Here is a 17,856-nt window from a genome sequence, read left to right on the forward strand (position 1 = left end):
ATTTTTATACAAATACTGTAGTAAACAGCAGCAGAGATACACATGTAAAACAATAAATTATTCTAAAGATTATTTGAACAATTTTTTGGAAACCGAATGGAGTATTCCAAGTCATACTAAGTTCAGTCTGTCACCTGTACAGACACTTGACTGGAAAAAGAAAGATGTCACTTCCGACTGATCTAGTTCATATCCTTATTTTATGACACAACAACTTACAGTATAACTTCATAAATAAACATCTAAATAAGTTGATTCAGTTCAATCTGATATACTCAGTGCAGTTATGAATTTTTGTTGTCAATTTTTTAGTCGAACGTCTCTGTCAGATTCTCATAGGATGAGGGTCTACGCTGGTGGTGCCAGAGGGTTGAAGGGTCAAAACAACCACACTGACATGAATAATCAGGTCTGGCCGGTCAATGAAACAGTCATTCTCAATCCATGTAGATACGTGACTCAAATATAACTAAATGTCTAGCAGTGTGCTAAAGGGTTAGCTAACTATAAAAACACAACGAATAAGAAATATTTAACTTCTTAAACTTGGTTATATACCAATATGTATCATATAATGCACAATATGTTGATAATCTAATCAGACACCCATAAAAAAGTTCTTCTGCAATTCGACTGGATGAGTAACATCAATGAATGATGAGTCTTCCTGTCAGAACTGCTAGGAAATTGTCTGTTACTCAGAAGATTTCAGCATCTTGTTTAAAAACCATTGATCTTCCATGACCACACTGTGATGTCCAGCATCAATGATCACCCGCGTACACATCTCAGGTGAATATCTTCACACAACCATCCCATCCTTTCAAATCTCAGAGTTTAAAATTCTAACGTACTTATTATTATGAAATAATATTCTTTGTAAAACTATTTTCTTCATCTTAATAATGCTATAAATATAATAAATATCACAGGAAAAATACTGGAAATTCGATCTCTGTAAAGCTAGGAAACGTCACACATGTTTCCCTCCCAGGATTTGCTTGTGTAAAGGTTTTCTGAACCGCGTGCTGGGGATTCTTGTGGACCTGAAACTTCACGAATGTTTCATCTTGTTGAGGAAAAGCTTGTGTCTTGAAAGAGCTTGATCTGTGATGCGTCACTGACGTCCAGTCTCACATCTTCACCTCCTTCACCACAGACGCTCTTCTCTCCTCAGTATGTATGTTTGATTTCTGAACAGAAGACAGAGTTCATGCACATTCATTCGCACTCATAATGTTATTAAATGGTTTAAAAACATACAGAACTAGGCTGTAATGCATCAATTACAAAATCATATTAGAAAAAAAAACAATCCTACAATTGAAAGTTATCTAAATCACATCTTAACATCTTCATTGACTGTAAAGGTATCTTTGATGTGAACAATGTTCATGCTTGTAACAGAGCAGAATCAGAGCGTTCCTGATTTCATATTTTTTTGCATGTTTGTCACATTTTAATGTTTACGATCATCAAACAAATTTAAATATTAGTCTAAGATACACAACATGCAGTTTTTAAATGAAGGTTTTTATTATTAAGGGAAAACAAAATCCAAAACTACATGGACCTGTGTGAAAAAGTGTTTGCCCCCTCTGTTAAAACATAACTTAACTGTGGTTTATCACACCAGAGTTCAATTTCTCTAGCCACACCCAGGCCTGATGACTGCCACACCTGTTCCCAATCAAGAAATCACTTAAATTGGATCTGCCTGACTACGTGAAGTAGACTAAAAGATCTTCAAAAGCTAGACATCATGCTGAGATCCAAAGAAAGTCAACCAAATAAGAAACAAAGTAATTGAAATTTATCAGTCTGGAAAGAGTTATAAAGCCATTTCTAAGGCTTTGGGACTCCAGCGAACCACAGTGAGAGCCATTATCCACAAATGGAGAAAGCATGGAACAGTGGTAAACCGTCCCAGGAGTGGCCGGCCGATCCAAGTTACCCCAAGAGCGCAGCGACGACTCATCGAAGAGGTCACAAAAGACCCCACAACAACATCCAAAGAACTGCAGGCCTCACTTGCCTCAGTTAAGGTCAGTGTTCATGACTCCACCATAAGAAAGAGACTGGGCACAAATGGTCTGCATGGCAGAGTTCCAAGACGAAAACCGCTGCTGAGCAAAAAGAACACAAAGGCTCGTCTCAGTTTTGCCAGAAAACCTCTTGATGATCCCTAAGACTTTTGGGCAAATACTCTGTGGACTGACGAGACAAAGTTGAACTTTTTGGAAGGTGTGTGTCCCATTACGTCTGGCGTAAAAGTAACACCGCATTTCCCTTAATAATAAAAACCTTCATTTTAAAACTGCATGTTGTGTTTACTTGTGTTATCTTTGACTAATATTTACATTTGTTTGATGATCTGAAACATTAAAGCGTGACAAACGAAATCAGGAAGGGGGCCAAGGCTTTTTCACACCACTATACTGTGTAGCTTTATACTGTACTGGACCCGAATGCACTATACTGTGCTATAGACCACTTCATAAGATGTAAACACTGGTCCAGAAGCACTTTCGGTTTCTGTTTTTATTTCTTTTTCGTATTTTTATCTTACGAAAACATTTTAAATTGGTTAAATATTCTGTTGATTGTATTTTGTGCAGTGGCCTATTAAAGAACTGAAACAGGAAGTTCTTCTGGACCAACATTGAACCGGCGTTGTTTACGTGATCAAAGAGGTCTATATTCCACTGTACTGTACTTTGCTGTGCTCTACTCTACTGTCAGTGTTGGGTTTAACTAGTTACCAAGTAATTAGTTACTTTTTCAAGGGAAAAGCAATTAAATTACAGTAAAGTAAGGGATTACTCTTATTTTTTCTGTAATTTAATTAGTTACTGCTGATGTAATTAAACTAAATACTTTCTACTATATGTGTGTGCAATCGTAGAATTGACATCAAAAGTCTAACTTTAAAACCTGTGCTTTAATGTATAAATCTCACATTTGTAATTAATAATATTACTTTCTGTAGTTTTACGATTTATTTGAATGAATTAAGAGCAGTTTTATGTCTATCCTTGAATCACTTAACTCATCAAAGTTGATATAGGATATAGAAAGTAATAAGCTATTAAATACTTTTTTGGAGAGAGTAATTTGTACAGTAATCTAATTACACTATTGAATATGTAACTAGTAATTCATTACTTTTTCAGAGTAACTTGCCCAACACGGGCTACTCTATTGTACACTACTCCAATATACTCCACTGCATTATATTCTTCTGTACTTTGCTGTAGTGTACTATAATCCACTGTGTTATACTGCATGGTACAGTATAGTACTATAATGGACAGTACTGTATGCCCTTTCACTGGTTTCGATCCACTATAGCGCGGGAAATAAAAGCCAGCAGGAGCAGAACCAGGACACTGTCTTAGTGGCCTCCAGCTCTGTCTCCTCAGCTGTCAGATCTGATCATCACATTATCGCACCACCGTCACTTCCTCAGGACTCAAAGGACAACTGTAGAAACTGTCAATGACACGGTTACGAGCAGAGGAACGCTCCGAACATCCTGGAGCCGGACCTTATCCACAGCATCAATTGGGTTCTAAGGGAAAGTCAGTGTTTATTTCCAGAGGACGACGTTGGCAGAGGTTTCCGTTATTTGCTTTGTACTGTATAGGTCACTTATCAGTCAGTTAAATCATGCTTTCATCCACGTTTAATTCAGGTTGAAAAGACCTCCCTTAAATATAAGAATTTAGTTGTATAATAAGGGTAGTAGATAAATCATAATACAACAAATTGAAAACGTGTAGCCTGGCATGTAGACGGCAGTGACACAAATGAAACAGAACATGTTTAATTTAGATGCCCTACACAATTCATAACTACTAACAACTAGAAAAAAACATCATCATCATCATCATATACTGTATGTGTAAAGCATGTGTCAAGTCAAACATCAGCTCATTAACGTGATTCACTTGGTTCTTTTGGCATTCCTCCGGGCCTCTGTAAGTATTTACATCATGTGGTTATGTTTCAACTTTTGTGGTGCTTAAATATTTAGTAATGTGTCAATGATCAATGCCTATTTACTCTATAACTACTGTAGGTTAAGCTGTAACCTACACACACTCAATGCAAGCGTCAGCTCCACATTTCACCACCAGATGGCACTATCGAGTTTCCTAAATATATTTGGGTTACCGCTTAAACCCTTCTTGAACTTTACTCTCATTTAAAAACCTCCTATTTTTAACTGACTTTATAGCCAGCAGTCCTCTCCAGAAGCATGTGAACCCAGAGAAATAATATAAGACAATCCTGCAGGGGTACCTGGAGCGTGTGGATGCTTAATGGGACGACTGGTCCTGGAAGACACTGTAAGACACTGTAGACCCATAATGCTGCACTGAAGACCAAGTGCCTGTGTTCTAGAACAATAACCTTCCATCAAACACAAAGGAGCAAAATATCCCAGATTCCCCAGAACTGCTACATCCCAACCTGGCCGACAGTAACACCACGATAATCCCATCTCCATTCACGACAATAAACCCAGAAGAGAAGAGAGATCCCAAGAAACACGTGAGCTCAGATAATAATCTCCTAAAATAAATAAGTCACCATTAAATAAATGCATCTCGTCGTACTTCTCAGCCTCTTTTAGCTCTTCCCCACATTCACTGTTATGAACTCTAACATACTAAATATACACTGCAAAAAAATGAATTTCTTACTTAACATTTTTGTCCACAATGTTTTAAATCAAGATGCATTTACTTGACAAGGAAAGGGTTTCAAGATATTTTGTCTTGTTTTATGAAAGAAAATATAAGAGTTAAGTATGTTTATATTTAAAACAAGCATATAAATCTGTCTATGGGGTGAGGAAATATTCTTAATTTGACCTTTTTTCTTAGGCTCCTAATTCAAGATTATTTTTCTAAAATCACTGGCAGATTTGTTGCTTGTTTTGAACATAAATGTAGGCTACTTAATTCTTATATTATATTATACTATACTCTTACATACTGTATGTACTCATTGGGACTCCAACATGCTTATGCGTGCTTATATTTATAAGCATATTCATATACAGCTGCGGAAAAAATTAAGCGACCATTTCAGAGACCGTTTTTCTGATTTTAAAATGTACATATATAGGAACGGTATGTGCTCAGGTAAAATGATCATTTTTGTTTAATTCTGCGATAACAATATTTCTCCCAAATTTCAAATAAAAATCTTACATTTACATTACATTTATGCATTTGGCAAATGTAATGTAAAAATCTTATTATTTGCGGTAATGAAACAGAAAATAACAGAAAAGACGCTCTGTATTTTTAAGACCTAAAATACTGCAAAGAAAACAAGTTCGGATTCACTTTTAAGCAATACCACAGTCATATTATTTCTACATGTATTTGTTTTTATGTGATAACCTGGATTTTTCACAGTTTTCATGTGTCTTGTCATGCTGTTGGATTACTTTGTCACTCCTGAGCTTTGGTTTTTGTTGAAATTCGGGACTGGAATGGCCACAATACATCTAAACAATACATTCAAATCATCTAGAAATGCTGAATTGAAATGAAAATGTGCAATGATCTCTTAATTTTCTTCTGCTGCTGTTTACTCATCACACTCATCATTATCTTAGTTATTGGTATGCTGTGTTCCACTCTTGTATGCTACTCTTTGTTAGCAGTGTGTATTTGAACAGACTACTGTTCTTTAGCGTAGCTTTAATAGTATAAGCCTGTTTTTCCCTCTAACACTGATGTGTGCCAACCGCTCATGTACTGTGTGTTGAGTACAAGTGGATTCAAATCTGTGCACAGAAACATCCCAGAACAATATGTCTTACGTAACTGAAGCAACACAAGAATGTGTGCTGGAAATCAGAAAGCAAGATTTGTCGGAGAAATAAGCAGCACACAGAATGTCCAAAGGGTCACCGGTGAGAGGACAGACTTTAACCCCGAGAGATTCAACTGAAACACACTTACTGCATTTGTCTCCGTCTGAGATTGATTGTTGGCCTTTTGTCGTCTTAGGTCAGACTTTATAAACGCTGTGAAGCAGAAAGGCATTAACTGTAGGGTATGAATAACAGGAACATGAAGAGAAAATGTCACCACGAAGAACGATTTATGATTTCCTTTGTGTTTTACGTGTATTTTCTGCACCACAATTCTCAAAAACATAAAAACGGGAATTTTCTGGCATGTGTCACGTTTGAGATGAATTAAAGAAAAAGTCCTTTCATCATTTATTTACCCTCATGTCATGTCAAAACTGTATGAGTTTCTTTCTTGTGCAGAAAACAACAGAAGATATTTTCAAGAATGTTGATAACCAATCAACACTGAACTCCAATGACTTCCATTGTATAAACACAAAACCACTGAGACGTTTCTCAAAATATCTCCGTTTGTGTTCCACTGAAGAAAGAGTCTCATACAGGTTTACAACCACATGAGGGAGAATAAATGATGACATTGTGTTTTATGTGCGACTCTACCTGTCATGATGGAGCCGATGAAGAGGAACACACAGAGGAAGATGTTGCCGGCTAGTGTGCTGAAGTGATCGATGATTTTGCCTTGAATGATGGTGAACATGATTCCAAATATCTGCACACGACACATATCTGAGCACGGGCATTTTTGTGATTCGTGATTTAGATTATATACAGTAAGGTTGAATGTGGTGACTTACACCCTACTGAGAAATGGGGAAAAAACATATGTTGACGTAACCCTTTCATGTCCAATATCTCCACGAAAACACATTCAAACTTTATTGCAAATTTGTTTGTGCCCCTCTCACCACTGTAGGCCAAATGTGCTTAGACTTACGTCAAGTGTACTTACATGCTCTTTATGACAAATACATTTTGAGTTTAAATGATGTATACTATAGCACACTTGGATAAACATTGTTTTTAAGGGATGCCAGCTGTGTAATAATAATGTGCAGCTCATTCTGTGATTGACATGTTAAAGCCCAGAAGAGAAGATGGGACCTGTGCGGAGCAGTTGAGCAGTCCTGATGATGTGCCCTCAGACTCTGGATACGTGAGCTCCACGGCAAACTCAAAACCCAGCGGCAGATAACCCGTCATGAAGAACCTGGGTCACCACACATCACAAAATCACATCCTCATAGACCTTTAGATCTCACACGTGTCTACTGATGATCTTCAGTCTTATATCAGACTTTTACCTCTTGATTTCTACGTCATTTGCTCTGAGATTAGTAACAATAGATCACATAAAAGAGTGTAGGACAATGTTAGTTTTAGGTTTTTTTTGCAACCATTAAATAACGTTCCCAGAATGTTGCAGGGAGGTTATTATTAAATATCTAAATTTTAACTTCAACAGAACGTTCCCTAATGGTTATTTTGCAATCCTAAAACGTTTTCCAGAAAGTTTTTTTATTTCTTAATTTCTTAATTATTTATTACCTAATGATAAATTGGTTTATTAACAGTTTAGTGAAACCAGTTTGAGAGTGTTTTAGTGTCACAACGTACTGCGTTTACTTACAGGAATAAAATGACAAATCTAATATCTAATATAATATGTCAGCGAGTTGTCAAACAAAGGTGGAGTTCATCATAAATAAAATATGCCACGTCCTGGTTTGTTATCTAATGCGATGGCAGTCATACTTTTCAATGTGAGGTTTGAAACACATGTGTGGTTGCTTGGTTGTAACGTTGCGTGTCGTACCCCAGCGCTCCTGATGTGAGGAACACGACCCAAAGATGGCCTAAGTTTAGGGTGAACGAGTAGATGACCATCCCCACAAACGTCAGCAGATAAACTGAGAGCGTCGTCTGCCTACAATACAACACAAACATATTGTTACCACCCATTGTGTGAATCCATGCTCGTAAGATTTGAGCCAACCTCGGGAAATGGACAAAATATGTTCATAATGAACCATAACGGGTTCAGTCAAAAATGAAAAATCGTTTACTCAAAGGAACTAACATGAATGCTATTGGTACAGTCAAACACCAGGGAATACAATGGAAACTAGGATATCGTTTGAAAGTGTAAACGTTATTTTTAAACTTGCAGGACGTGTTTTCTCTCATGTCTTTTGAATCTGCTGTGGCACGCCCCGTTCATAAACACATCATTGGCGCTCTTGTACAACCACGCGTGAGGAAACGGCTCACTTCAGCACAAGCCTCAGGCCATTCTGACTCAGAGACGATTTAAAGTGTCCGGATGATGTGTCCGCTGAACAGACAGTTCTTAAACCACCTTCACAACCGATTATAGACACCGTTGGAGTGAAGTTGAGCCTTCATAACACTTCAAATCACCATCTCTTATATATGCTTCATCTGAGTTTCATAAGTCATGGAAAAGATGAATGAAAATATAAAAATAGAATTGAGTTGACTTAAAAACAACTGATAATCATAATACTGTATATTAAAATACTATACATAAAGATATCATTATATCACGTTATAGTTATTCCTTAGTACTTTGATATGTCAGTCATCTTAAAGATTCCTTTCATTTAAATATAAGGCACATTTTGGTTTTATATTCATCAAATATCGGCGGATAAATACTGGGGTTCAAATAATGCAATTCTGGGGTGAAGTTATTGGAAGGAATCTAAAGAGTCTTGTGTCTGTCTTTGATGCATCTGATCAAGTGAAGACTCTTAGTTGAAGGATGCAACACTACTCTACAGGCACTCAAGATTAACATGAGATTGGCCGAAACTATCAGACGTATTGTTATCAGAGAGACAATAAAATAGATGTTAGGAACTCATTTCTGCATTCTGGAAGCGCGTGCAGCGTGGGCAAGTCACAGAACAGAGTTTTTATCATTAAATCATTTACAGTATGATGCTCAGGTGACAGGTTTCTTTTTAACATCTAGATTTATTACATTGACTTTAGTTACCATCAAGTTTCAGCAATGCCAAACATTAAAAACATAAATCTCTTATTTCGCACGTGAACTCACGCTGTATCACTGTTAGACAACATTTTGGGGTACGATCTGTCATTTGTGTGCACAGGTTGGGAATAAAATGCCAGTCAGTTTATAATAGTTTTTGGTGAAGTGTTGCTTTAAGGACCCACAGGAAGTGTATCACTTACTTGTAAGTTTTGGTCTTGTCTAACCAGATTCCACAGATGAGCGATCCGACCATACCGGCGATGACAAGAGTCAAACCAATTCTCCCAGCGTTCACCTCTTCACCCTGACAGTAACACAACAATAATGTTTCATGAGACGCCCGTCTTTTAATGTACTGCTCAGAAATATACTGTACGTACACTTAAGAATTGTTTTACCATCTACTTTTACTATTTACTTACATTTACTTTCAGTACTTCAAGGTATATTTCAAGTATAAAAAGGATAGGAATATAGTAGTAGTATGCAAAAAGTGCAAAAATAATCTATAAAGAGTAAACGATACGCATAATATATAGTGTGTAAACACAATACTGAGTGCCTCAGAGATGACGTATTTTTGTATGCAAACCCTGGAAGCGCGGTCACATTATAAGACTTCCGGTTCCATCGCCCCAAAGTCTTTGGGTTTTTTGAATGGGGTTTTGGTAAATCGAAAGAACAGAAGAATTGTGGGAGGGGGGCCCTTGGAGGTAACTGGCCCCGGGCCCTTTGAAGTCATAATCCGCCCCTGGGGTTAGCCTACAAATATCTTTGAGCCACTCCATTGTCCATTGTCTGAGGTGCATGTGTGTGTGTGTGCCAGTGTTGGGTGTAACTAGTTAGTAAGTAATTACTTACTGTAATTGAATTACTTTTCCCTTGAAAAATTTAAGTAAGGGATTACTCTCATTTTTTCTGTAATTTAATTACAGTTACTTCTGATGTAATTCAACTAAACACTGTGTGTAATATGTGGAATTTACAGCAAAATTCAAAGTCTAACTTTAAAAACCGTGCTTTAATGCATAATTCTCACATTTGTAGTACTTTGGTCAGTTAATAATACTACTTTATGTAATTTTATATTATTTATTTAAAGATTCGCTTAATAGGAGTAGTCGTTATAATCCCACTATTTCAGCACAGTTGAATTGCCCAATAGGACATTTCCCACGCCTAATGCAGTCAAGAATATGAATAGAGGAACGGAGGTCTGAGGTTTCACATTACCAAAATCAACGCAACCATACACACCAACCCGTTGGCTAAGGCTGTTCTAGCCCCACTGACTCCGTTAATGCGCGCTCAGTGCCCCCGGTCCTGTATGGCATAACATTACAACACACAACACCATTTTATTACGTGGTTATTTGGCAGCCCATATTGTGTCCTTCCGTTTCAACCACAGCCAGTAGCTGCTTATCTCAACAAAAATGGCAAGTTCTTTGACTACCGTCCGTTGGGCCTGTCCTCTGATCCCCACTTCCTTAAGCAGCCTTGTAGTGAAATTGGAAACAAAGCTCCTGCAACCCACTTCCACCGGGAACACTTTCCCTGTCCAACCCCGATCTTCAGCCTCCTCTGTTCCCAAGTTGGCATACCGGAGATTCTTTCTTTTAAATGCTTCATTAATGGCCTCTTCCCAAAGTACAGTCAACTCAACTATGAGGACTATCCTACTGGAGCTGGACCACAGAACCATGTCCGGCCGCAGGTTGGTCGCTGCGATTTCCAAGGGGAAAGTAAATCTGTGTTTTAAATCAACTCGATGAATTAATTATAAATGAACTAAAAGAGCTGTTTCGTGTCTATCCTTGAATCACTTAACTAATCGAGGTTGATATAGGATATAGAAAGTAATTAGTAATAAGTAACTAAATACTTTTTGGAGAGAGTAATTGGTTCAGTAATCTAATTACACTATTGAACATGTAATTAGTAACTAGTAATTCATTACTTTTTCAGAGTAACTTGCCCAACACTGGTGTGTACGTGTTAGAGAGTCTGATGGCTTTAGGAAAGAAGCTCATGTTGAATGTCTCAGTACCGTTGTCTGATGACAGCAGCTTGAATAGACAGATGTTGGGATGCAGTGAGACGGCTCGTTTAACAGTACACTTCACCATCAACTTTCATCAACTCAAGCGTGTGCTACAAGTATTGAACTTATGAAGTTATGCTAACGATTAAAAAACATTCCGTAGTTGCACATCTTTAGTTAACTACTGTTACATTTAGTTTACTTAAAAGTCAACTATAAAGTTGATTCAATTTAAACAGAACACTTTCAGATATACTACTAGTATACTTAATACAGTACATAAAGCACACTAAACTATACTTGAACTTCATTGAGGTATACTTCATATATAATACTCATTTATTCTGAAGGTAAAAGTTAAGACTTTTTTCCTTTTAAGCATTTCAAAGCATGAAAATTGTGAAACTGAACTTAACCTCAGTACATATTTTCACTACAGTATTCTGTCAGTGTTATTAAAGTCTCATCGCGTAATGTTATGAGAGCAGAACTCACAGGGTAATGTTCCATTATCATCCGGTTCAACAGGGTGGAAACAGCGTAGAAACAGCCCACGTTCAGTCCTGACGACACAAAGACAAACATGCTGTCATATACCGTATACATTCTTGTGGATTAATGCACATAACGCTTATTTTGGACTTTGGAGTCTAGAACTCTCAGCTTTATTTAACACATTTAGGTGATTATTTCTGCACTGTTATATGGCTGCACACATATAGAAGTATGAACTGTAAAGAGGTGTCATGTCACGTGTGTGTTCAGAGCTCATAGAGAGAGAGAGAGGGTTGTTGTGAGGTGTGTGTACCGTAGCTGATGAGGAGAATGATGAAAGCTCTGTTACACAGAAGTCTCCTGATGGACTCCAGATATGAGGACTGACCCGCAGACGTGTTCCTGAGCGCTGCCTGAGCCTGCGATGGAGGAACTTTCGGTTTATCCTCGAACACTGAAACACACACAGTGAATTACACATAATACTACAATAATAGTGATTCAAACTCTCAAAACCACTACAGTTAAATCAACAGATGCTTATTAACGTCAATCACAACTAGATTACTGAAAGTCTCCATGTCTGAATTGTCATTCCTGTCATGTTGTCAATTAGAATGAATATTGAGTTTATAAAGGTCGAAAATGTCCAATAAAACGTCACATGATGTTAAGCAGAAGTTTCTCAGAAACACTTTACACTTTAATTGGACAATATAACAATATACAACACCAATATAGATATCATAAGATGATGTGATAAAGAGTTGAAAAAAGTTTAACTTCTGTGACAGGATAATAAAATCCTACAAGAAAAAAATCTAGATGAGATCTCCTTAACATCTCAGTTATTTCTCTCAGAAAACAAAGAGATTAAATGAAGAGCAAAAGTCTCCTGAGAAAAAGAGTCAGAAATCTGAGAAATGTGTCTGTCATGAGAGTTTGAGAAGAGACGTCAACGATGTGTCAAACTGAGCTCAGGTCTGCACTCAGAAGTCAATGTTACTGAAGATCTCAACATTTCTCATCAAATTGACTCAAATCCAGATTATTTCACCTCTACACCTCCACACTCGTCATGTGTTTCAACAACTACTCTCTCATTTGTGTCTCCTAAACAAGTTTAGGATTTTCTTCTTTAAAATGACAAACATTTTTAGAAGTTTGGAAGCAGACTTTTGTTCATAGGTTTTCATCTCTCTTATGTGTTGATGCAGTAAACAGTAGATGGTCCTACCGAACACAACCAGCACAAAGATGAGGGTGGCCACAGCGGCGGTGATGTAGAACATGATGCTGATGTGATGTGACAGCTCATTCATATCGTCCACGTTCGGCACCAGGACCGGCGGCACCAGAAATCCAATCGCAACGCCCAGCTACAGAAAAAAAGTAACTCACGTTTATGATCCGATCTGTGTACAGTTTGATTTGTTTGAGTTCTGTTTGTGAAATATGGACCAGACACATCAAAGTTCAGTCAGTGAGAATCATCCTCTCAACAGGGTCAGTTTAATACAGATGGAGGTGAAGACGTGGCGCTGGGTTCAGTCAGTGATTTTTGTCATTTATAAAGCTGAGCTGTAGGGTAGGATGTGAGGTCTTCTCGGTCACTTTCATTTGATGTCTCATAACACTGAAGATAACATCGGCCCTTAACGCCTTCATCCAAACGTTGAAATGATGAGTGATGTGTTAAACACTAGACATAAACACCCTGTGATGTTTTATACACTCAAATCTATTCAACTACAGCGGTGCGTTGAGCTCAAGCCAAATCAATTATAGTATAGTACAGTATATTAAACAGCCAATGATATCCATTCGCACGTACAGTGAGTGTAATTGCCCACAGATATCGTCTCATTATATTATGATGAAATAGATGATGTCATAAGGCTCCATTTCAGCATCATGAGCTGATGAGCACAAGCACGTTCTCCACACACACAACAATATTTCAAGCCTCGGGTTTGGACAAATATGACAAATATAAAGGTACATCATTGACAGACTCTTTGAGTGCTCTAGGTCAATAAATACATAAAAGAGAATGTTATCTAGTATTTTAATGCATGCTGCTGGTGTTCAGCGCTGGTTTATCCAAATGAAAATAGTTTGGTCTCCGTCACCTTTTATCAAAATGTCATTCACTCCACCTCCCATGTGACTTTTGTTCTGGCTGACATCATTCATTCCTAGCCAAACCCTCCCACCAACTTCTGATATCTTTTTATGATATTTTAAATGTTTTAAAGCTGACTGACTTCAGCCGTACAAGTATTTCATTCAAATACATTAAAACATTCCATGTCAACTTTAAGCAAAAAGGTTTCTCTTATGTCATGATGAAAATATTTACACTCTGTAGGTTTGTCACATCAGCTGTCACGCTTGAACTTCACTGAGTTTATTTAGGGATTACATCCACATTTCCGTGTAAAGTGAAGTTAAGTTTACTTAGGGCTACTGTGTGTCCTTTCCATAGAAATCCCCCAAAACAACAACTTGATATTGTGTGTGTTGTTCTAGTGCGTTCTACCAAGTAAATGTGGAACGCGATAATCGATTCAGTTTGACAGTTGATTATATCATCACAATCAAATAAAAGCAGACTGTATTTTTGGTTATGTGCCACCGGTGTCCCTGTCCTGCGCTTTACGCACCTGGTTTCCAAACACTCCGATGGCGCAGCCGGTGGACACCTCATCCGAACCGAACCACACAGACGCGATGTGAGACGGCATTCCCAGAATAAACACCTGAGCGAACGAACAGGCGAACTGACCGAGCATAGTGACCCAGAACAGAGTGGGCTGAACACTGGCCACTTTAATCCACGTCCCCGCGCAGTTGATGGATGCGGCCACCAGTGCGACCACGCGCAGCCCCTTCCTCTCCAACAACCATGTCACTGGAAAGATGAAGGGAATGTAAGTCAACATGTAGATCATGGACAGCCAGTCGATGGCGAAGGAAGAAACGTTGTAAAACTTCATAAAGATGTTGTTGATGATCCCGTACTGGATCCACTGGAAAGCGTTGCACAGAGAGTAAGAACTGAAGAGGAACACTATGAGCCATCTCCTCCGGTACAAACGAGTGGAGCTTTCAGTGTGGTCGGAGTTCAGATCGGAGCTTCTGGGAAGCACTTCGTCCTTTCCAAAGGAGATATCGCTCTTTTCACACATGTTGTATCACTGAAATCAGCTCCAGAATGAATGAACAACAACACAGACGCATGAATTCAGTTGCGCTCTGCGCGCTCGAGTCCACGCGCACCCCGGAAAAACTTCGTTCCAGAGCCAATAAACGTGACGCGGGGCAAAGGTTAAGAAAGTCCTGATGATCCCTCCTAGAAAAACACGTTCTTTTCTTATCACTGTGATTCAAACATGTGAGGTTGAAAAGTCCATATCATCATCATCTCTCTCTAAATAAACTGTGTGTCAAAATGTGGCACGTGACCTTTAAAAAACTCAGATCACTAATTATAGTGTGTTTTGTTTAAAGCCTTGTCAGGTTTATGACGGTGTATGGGGTTTAGAGGCCCCCTACTGGCCACAAGAGATTGAATCTGCACATTTACTTCACATCAGGAACAGCACAGCCAGTCAGGGATTGTACAATAATGTCAAACATTGTCTATGTTGATGCATCTTATTTCTGCTTAAAATCATCTGATGATGTGACGTAATGTTGTCTTAGAGTGCACGTGGGCAATTCCGTGAAAATGTCAACCTTACCACGAAAAAATTAAGTTTTTACCAGCGGTTTTGACTATGGCAACAGCACAGATTTTAACATTTGGTGGTTCAAATACCCATGTGAGATCTCTCCTCAAATTTGTAAAGCATTTGTTTTATTTTTAGTGCATGATTTTTCATATTCAGGTAAGTGCCATTTTCAGGATTGTCACATCCATAACGCTACATATTCCTCATAAATGGACACATGAAAATGAATATAAAGTAACTATTTATTTGCTATAAAGAGGCATCCCTTCTCCATTCATTGGGTATTATTGCTTCAGGTTTGTGCATTTTATTTTATAGAAATCCTACAAAGTTGATCGTCTCCCAAAAACCGTATATATAAATATATAATTAAAATTATAATGTCTATTTATTTTTTTCAACAGTTTTTGCCATCCCTCTATCTACCAGAATACTTTGACATAAAAAATAAATTAAACTCCTTTGGACATGAGTTCTTTTCTCGTGGGGAAGGGGCGCCATCAGTCAAGCTCGTGTAGGGCACCAAATGGTCTAGGACCGCCCCTGCAGATGGTTCAATATAATCGTAACAAATTCATTCTCTGAGCATTTTTATGTCACGTCCATAATGCAAAATGTCACGTCCATAACGCTAGAATTGCCTACATGTGACTTGTGTCATGACAGACAAGTTGACTTTTGGTCTCCTGAAAAAACAATCTCAACTCAAAAAGAAACAAAATAAAATACCTTTGTGTATAGGCCCACGATTGTGTTTTGTCTTAAAATGATGATGTTTAATGTCACCATAAGGTGATTGTTGGAGTATTTGAATTTGTGAATGATATGAAATGTAACAAGACTGAATCCTCATGGAATGTGAACGGTTCATGTTTTTGGTGTATATGTGGGTGAGTGTTGGAACTTCTAGTTTCTCAGAGATTAACTGAATTATTTAGTTTTAACAGTTAATTCTCTTGTTTGAAACTAAAAGATAGAAAAGAAATCATAAATGTCAAGAGGCCTTCAAGTACACTGCACTTGTTAATTTGAACATAGTTACTCATTTTTGTACCTTGTGTTTAAATTAAACTAGAACATTGGTGTATTTTCATAAAACAACCCTAAAACAACCGATTGGACAATTTTATTCCAAAATCATTTTTTAATAAAAATGGGGTTTTTAAACACAGCAGTACTTGGCTACTTTTCCTAGGCTTGATTCAGCAATGTTAAGTGGTTGAAAAATGCACTCATTCTTTCCTTTGTGGACGAATTGGTCCAGCCATTGGAAAATAACTACATTTCAGGGCATTTTTTTGTTTGTCCAATAAACAAAAACTCCAACGCAATGCAGAACATTCATACACAGATATAAAGGGATGAGTACATCCTCAATGTGGCCGGCACACACACACACACACGCACACACACACGCACACACACACACACACACACACACACACACACACACACACGCACGCACGCACGCACGCACACACACACACACACACTTCAATGTGAAAGTGGTTCCAGCTAAATGCTAGATGGTTCCAGACAAAACATTTCTACTGCTATTTGTCAGATTTGTCTGTAAGCACATGACATCTTTGCACAATTTTAACTATATTTTTTCTGTGCCATTGTTTTGTTGCAATATGCACACCAGTAATGTTTTTTTCTAATGCATTTTCATAAAAGCGACTAAAATATCCTAAATGAACTAAAACATACAGTTGTCCGGGTTTAAGCTAAACCCATGAAACTGAGACAAAGTTTGCTATAACATTTTTGTTTATAGATTTCAGCCAATATACAGCTAGTGAGCAGGGGCGGACTGCGAATAAAAAGTGGCCCCGGACTTCTTCGGCAGGAGCGGCCCTCTGTTCATTACGTCGGACATGAGGGTGTAGTCCCGGTATGCCAGATGGCCTGTCCACCCCTGCCAGTGAGTATACTAGCCTTGTAGTGGCCATTCATGTTTTTGCTGTTTTTATGCCATCAGATGTAACTAAAAGCAAAAGTATAACTTATTATGTGTTTTAATTACTGATATGAAGCTTTTTATAAAAATCTTTCTAAAGTAAAATGAACATAACATTTTTTATTTTTCATTTAAGCGTTTTAGACGTAAATAAAATATACAATAAAAGAACACAAAATAAATGTACGATTTAAGTGCCTTTAAATATATTAAAAACAAATCAAATCAGTGTGACATTGCTTTAAAATTGAACAAATTTGTTCACAAAGGTCACAAAAATATAACAATAAGGTCACATAAAACACTGACCATTGGGATATCAGTGATGTTATAAATGTTTAATTTGTCACACTATTAAGCATTACATTATTAAATAAATTACAAACCCGATTCCAAAAAAGTTGGGACACTGTACAAATTGTGAATAAAAACAGAATGCAATGATGTGGAAGTTTCAAATTTCAATATTTTATTCAGAATACAACATAGATGACATATCAAATGTTTAAACTGAGAGAATGTATCATTTTAAGGGAAAAATAAGTTGATTTTAAATTTCATGGCATCAACACATCTCAAAAAAGTTGGGACAAGGCCATGTTTACCACTGTGTGGCATCCCCTCTTCTTTTTATAACAGTCTGCAAACGTCTGGGGACTGAGGAGACAAGTTGCTCAAGTTTAGGAATAGGAATGT

At 37.6% G+C, this 17,856-nt stretch overlaps 1 protein-coding gene across 2 annotated transcripts; it reads right to left on the bottom strand.

Moving 5' to 3' along the window:
* Window positions 1–102: 102 nt before the first annotated feature.
* On the bottom strand, window positions 103–14,882 carry flvcr2a (FLVCR heme transporter 2a). 2 transcript variants are annotated; one of them, XM_057343565.1, is made up of 11 exons: window positions 14,127–14,882; window positions 12,698–12,839; window positions 11,774–11,914; window positions 11,461–11,528; window positions 9,122–9,225; window positions 7,716–7,826; window positions 7,004–7,109; window positions 6,500–6,611; window positions 5,985–6,049; window positions 4,306–4,403; window positions 103–1,193 (listed from the first exon to the last, which is right to left on the bottom strand). In XM_057343565.1, exons 1-10 carry the CDS (start codon window positions 14,649–14,651, stop codon window positions 4,323–4,325), a joined length of 1,455 nt encoding a protein of 484 aa, XP_057199548.1. In that variant the 5' UTR covers window positions 14,652–14,882; the 3' UTR covers window positions 103–1,193; window positions 4,306–4,322. The 2 variants fall into 2 exon arrangements, with proteins under 2 accessions (XP_057199548.1, XP_057199549.1); XM_057343566.1 differs by lacking the exon at window positions 4,306–4,403.
* Window positions 14,883–17,856: the final 2,974 nt, after the last annotated feature.

Source organism: Triplophysa rosa, linkage group LG10, assembly GCF_024868665.1.
Source record: "Triplophysa rosa linkage group LG10, Trosa_1v2, whole genome shotgun sequence".
NCBI lineage: Eukaryota > Metazoa > Chordata > Actinopteri > Cypriniformes > Nemacheilidae > Triplophysa > Triplophysa rosa.

Excerpts from the sequence above, each read along its gene's own strand:
- flvcr2a (XM_057343565.1), bottom strand. The coding sequence starts at position 14,651 with ATGTGTGAAAAGAGCGATATCTCCTTTGGAAAGGACGAAGTGCTTCCC. Across the intron at positions 7,827-9,121 it reads GACAAGACCAAAACTTACAA|GCAGACGACGCTCTCAGTTT; the intron begins GTAAGTGATACA and ends GTTGTATTGTAG. Across the intron at positions 4,404-5,984 it reads CTCAGACGGAGACAAATGCA|AACACAGGCACTTGGTCTTC; the intron begins GTAAGTGTGTTT and ends TTATTGTTCTAG.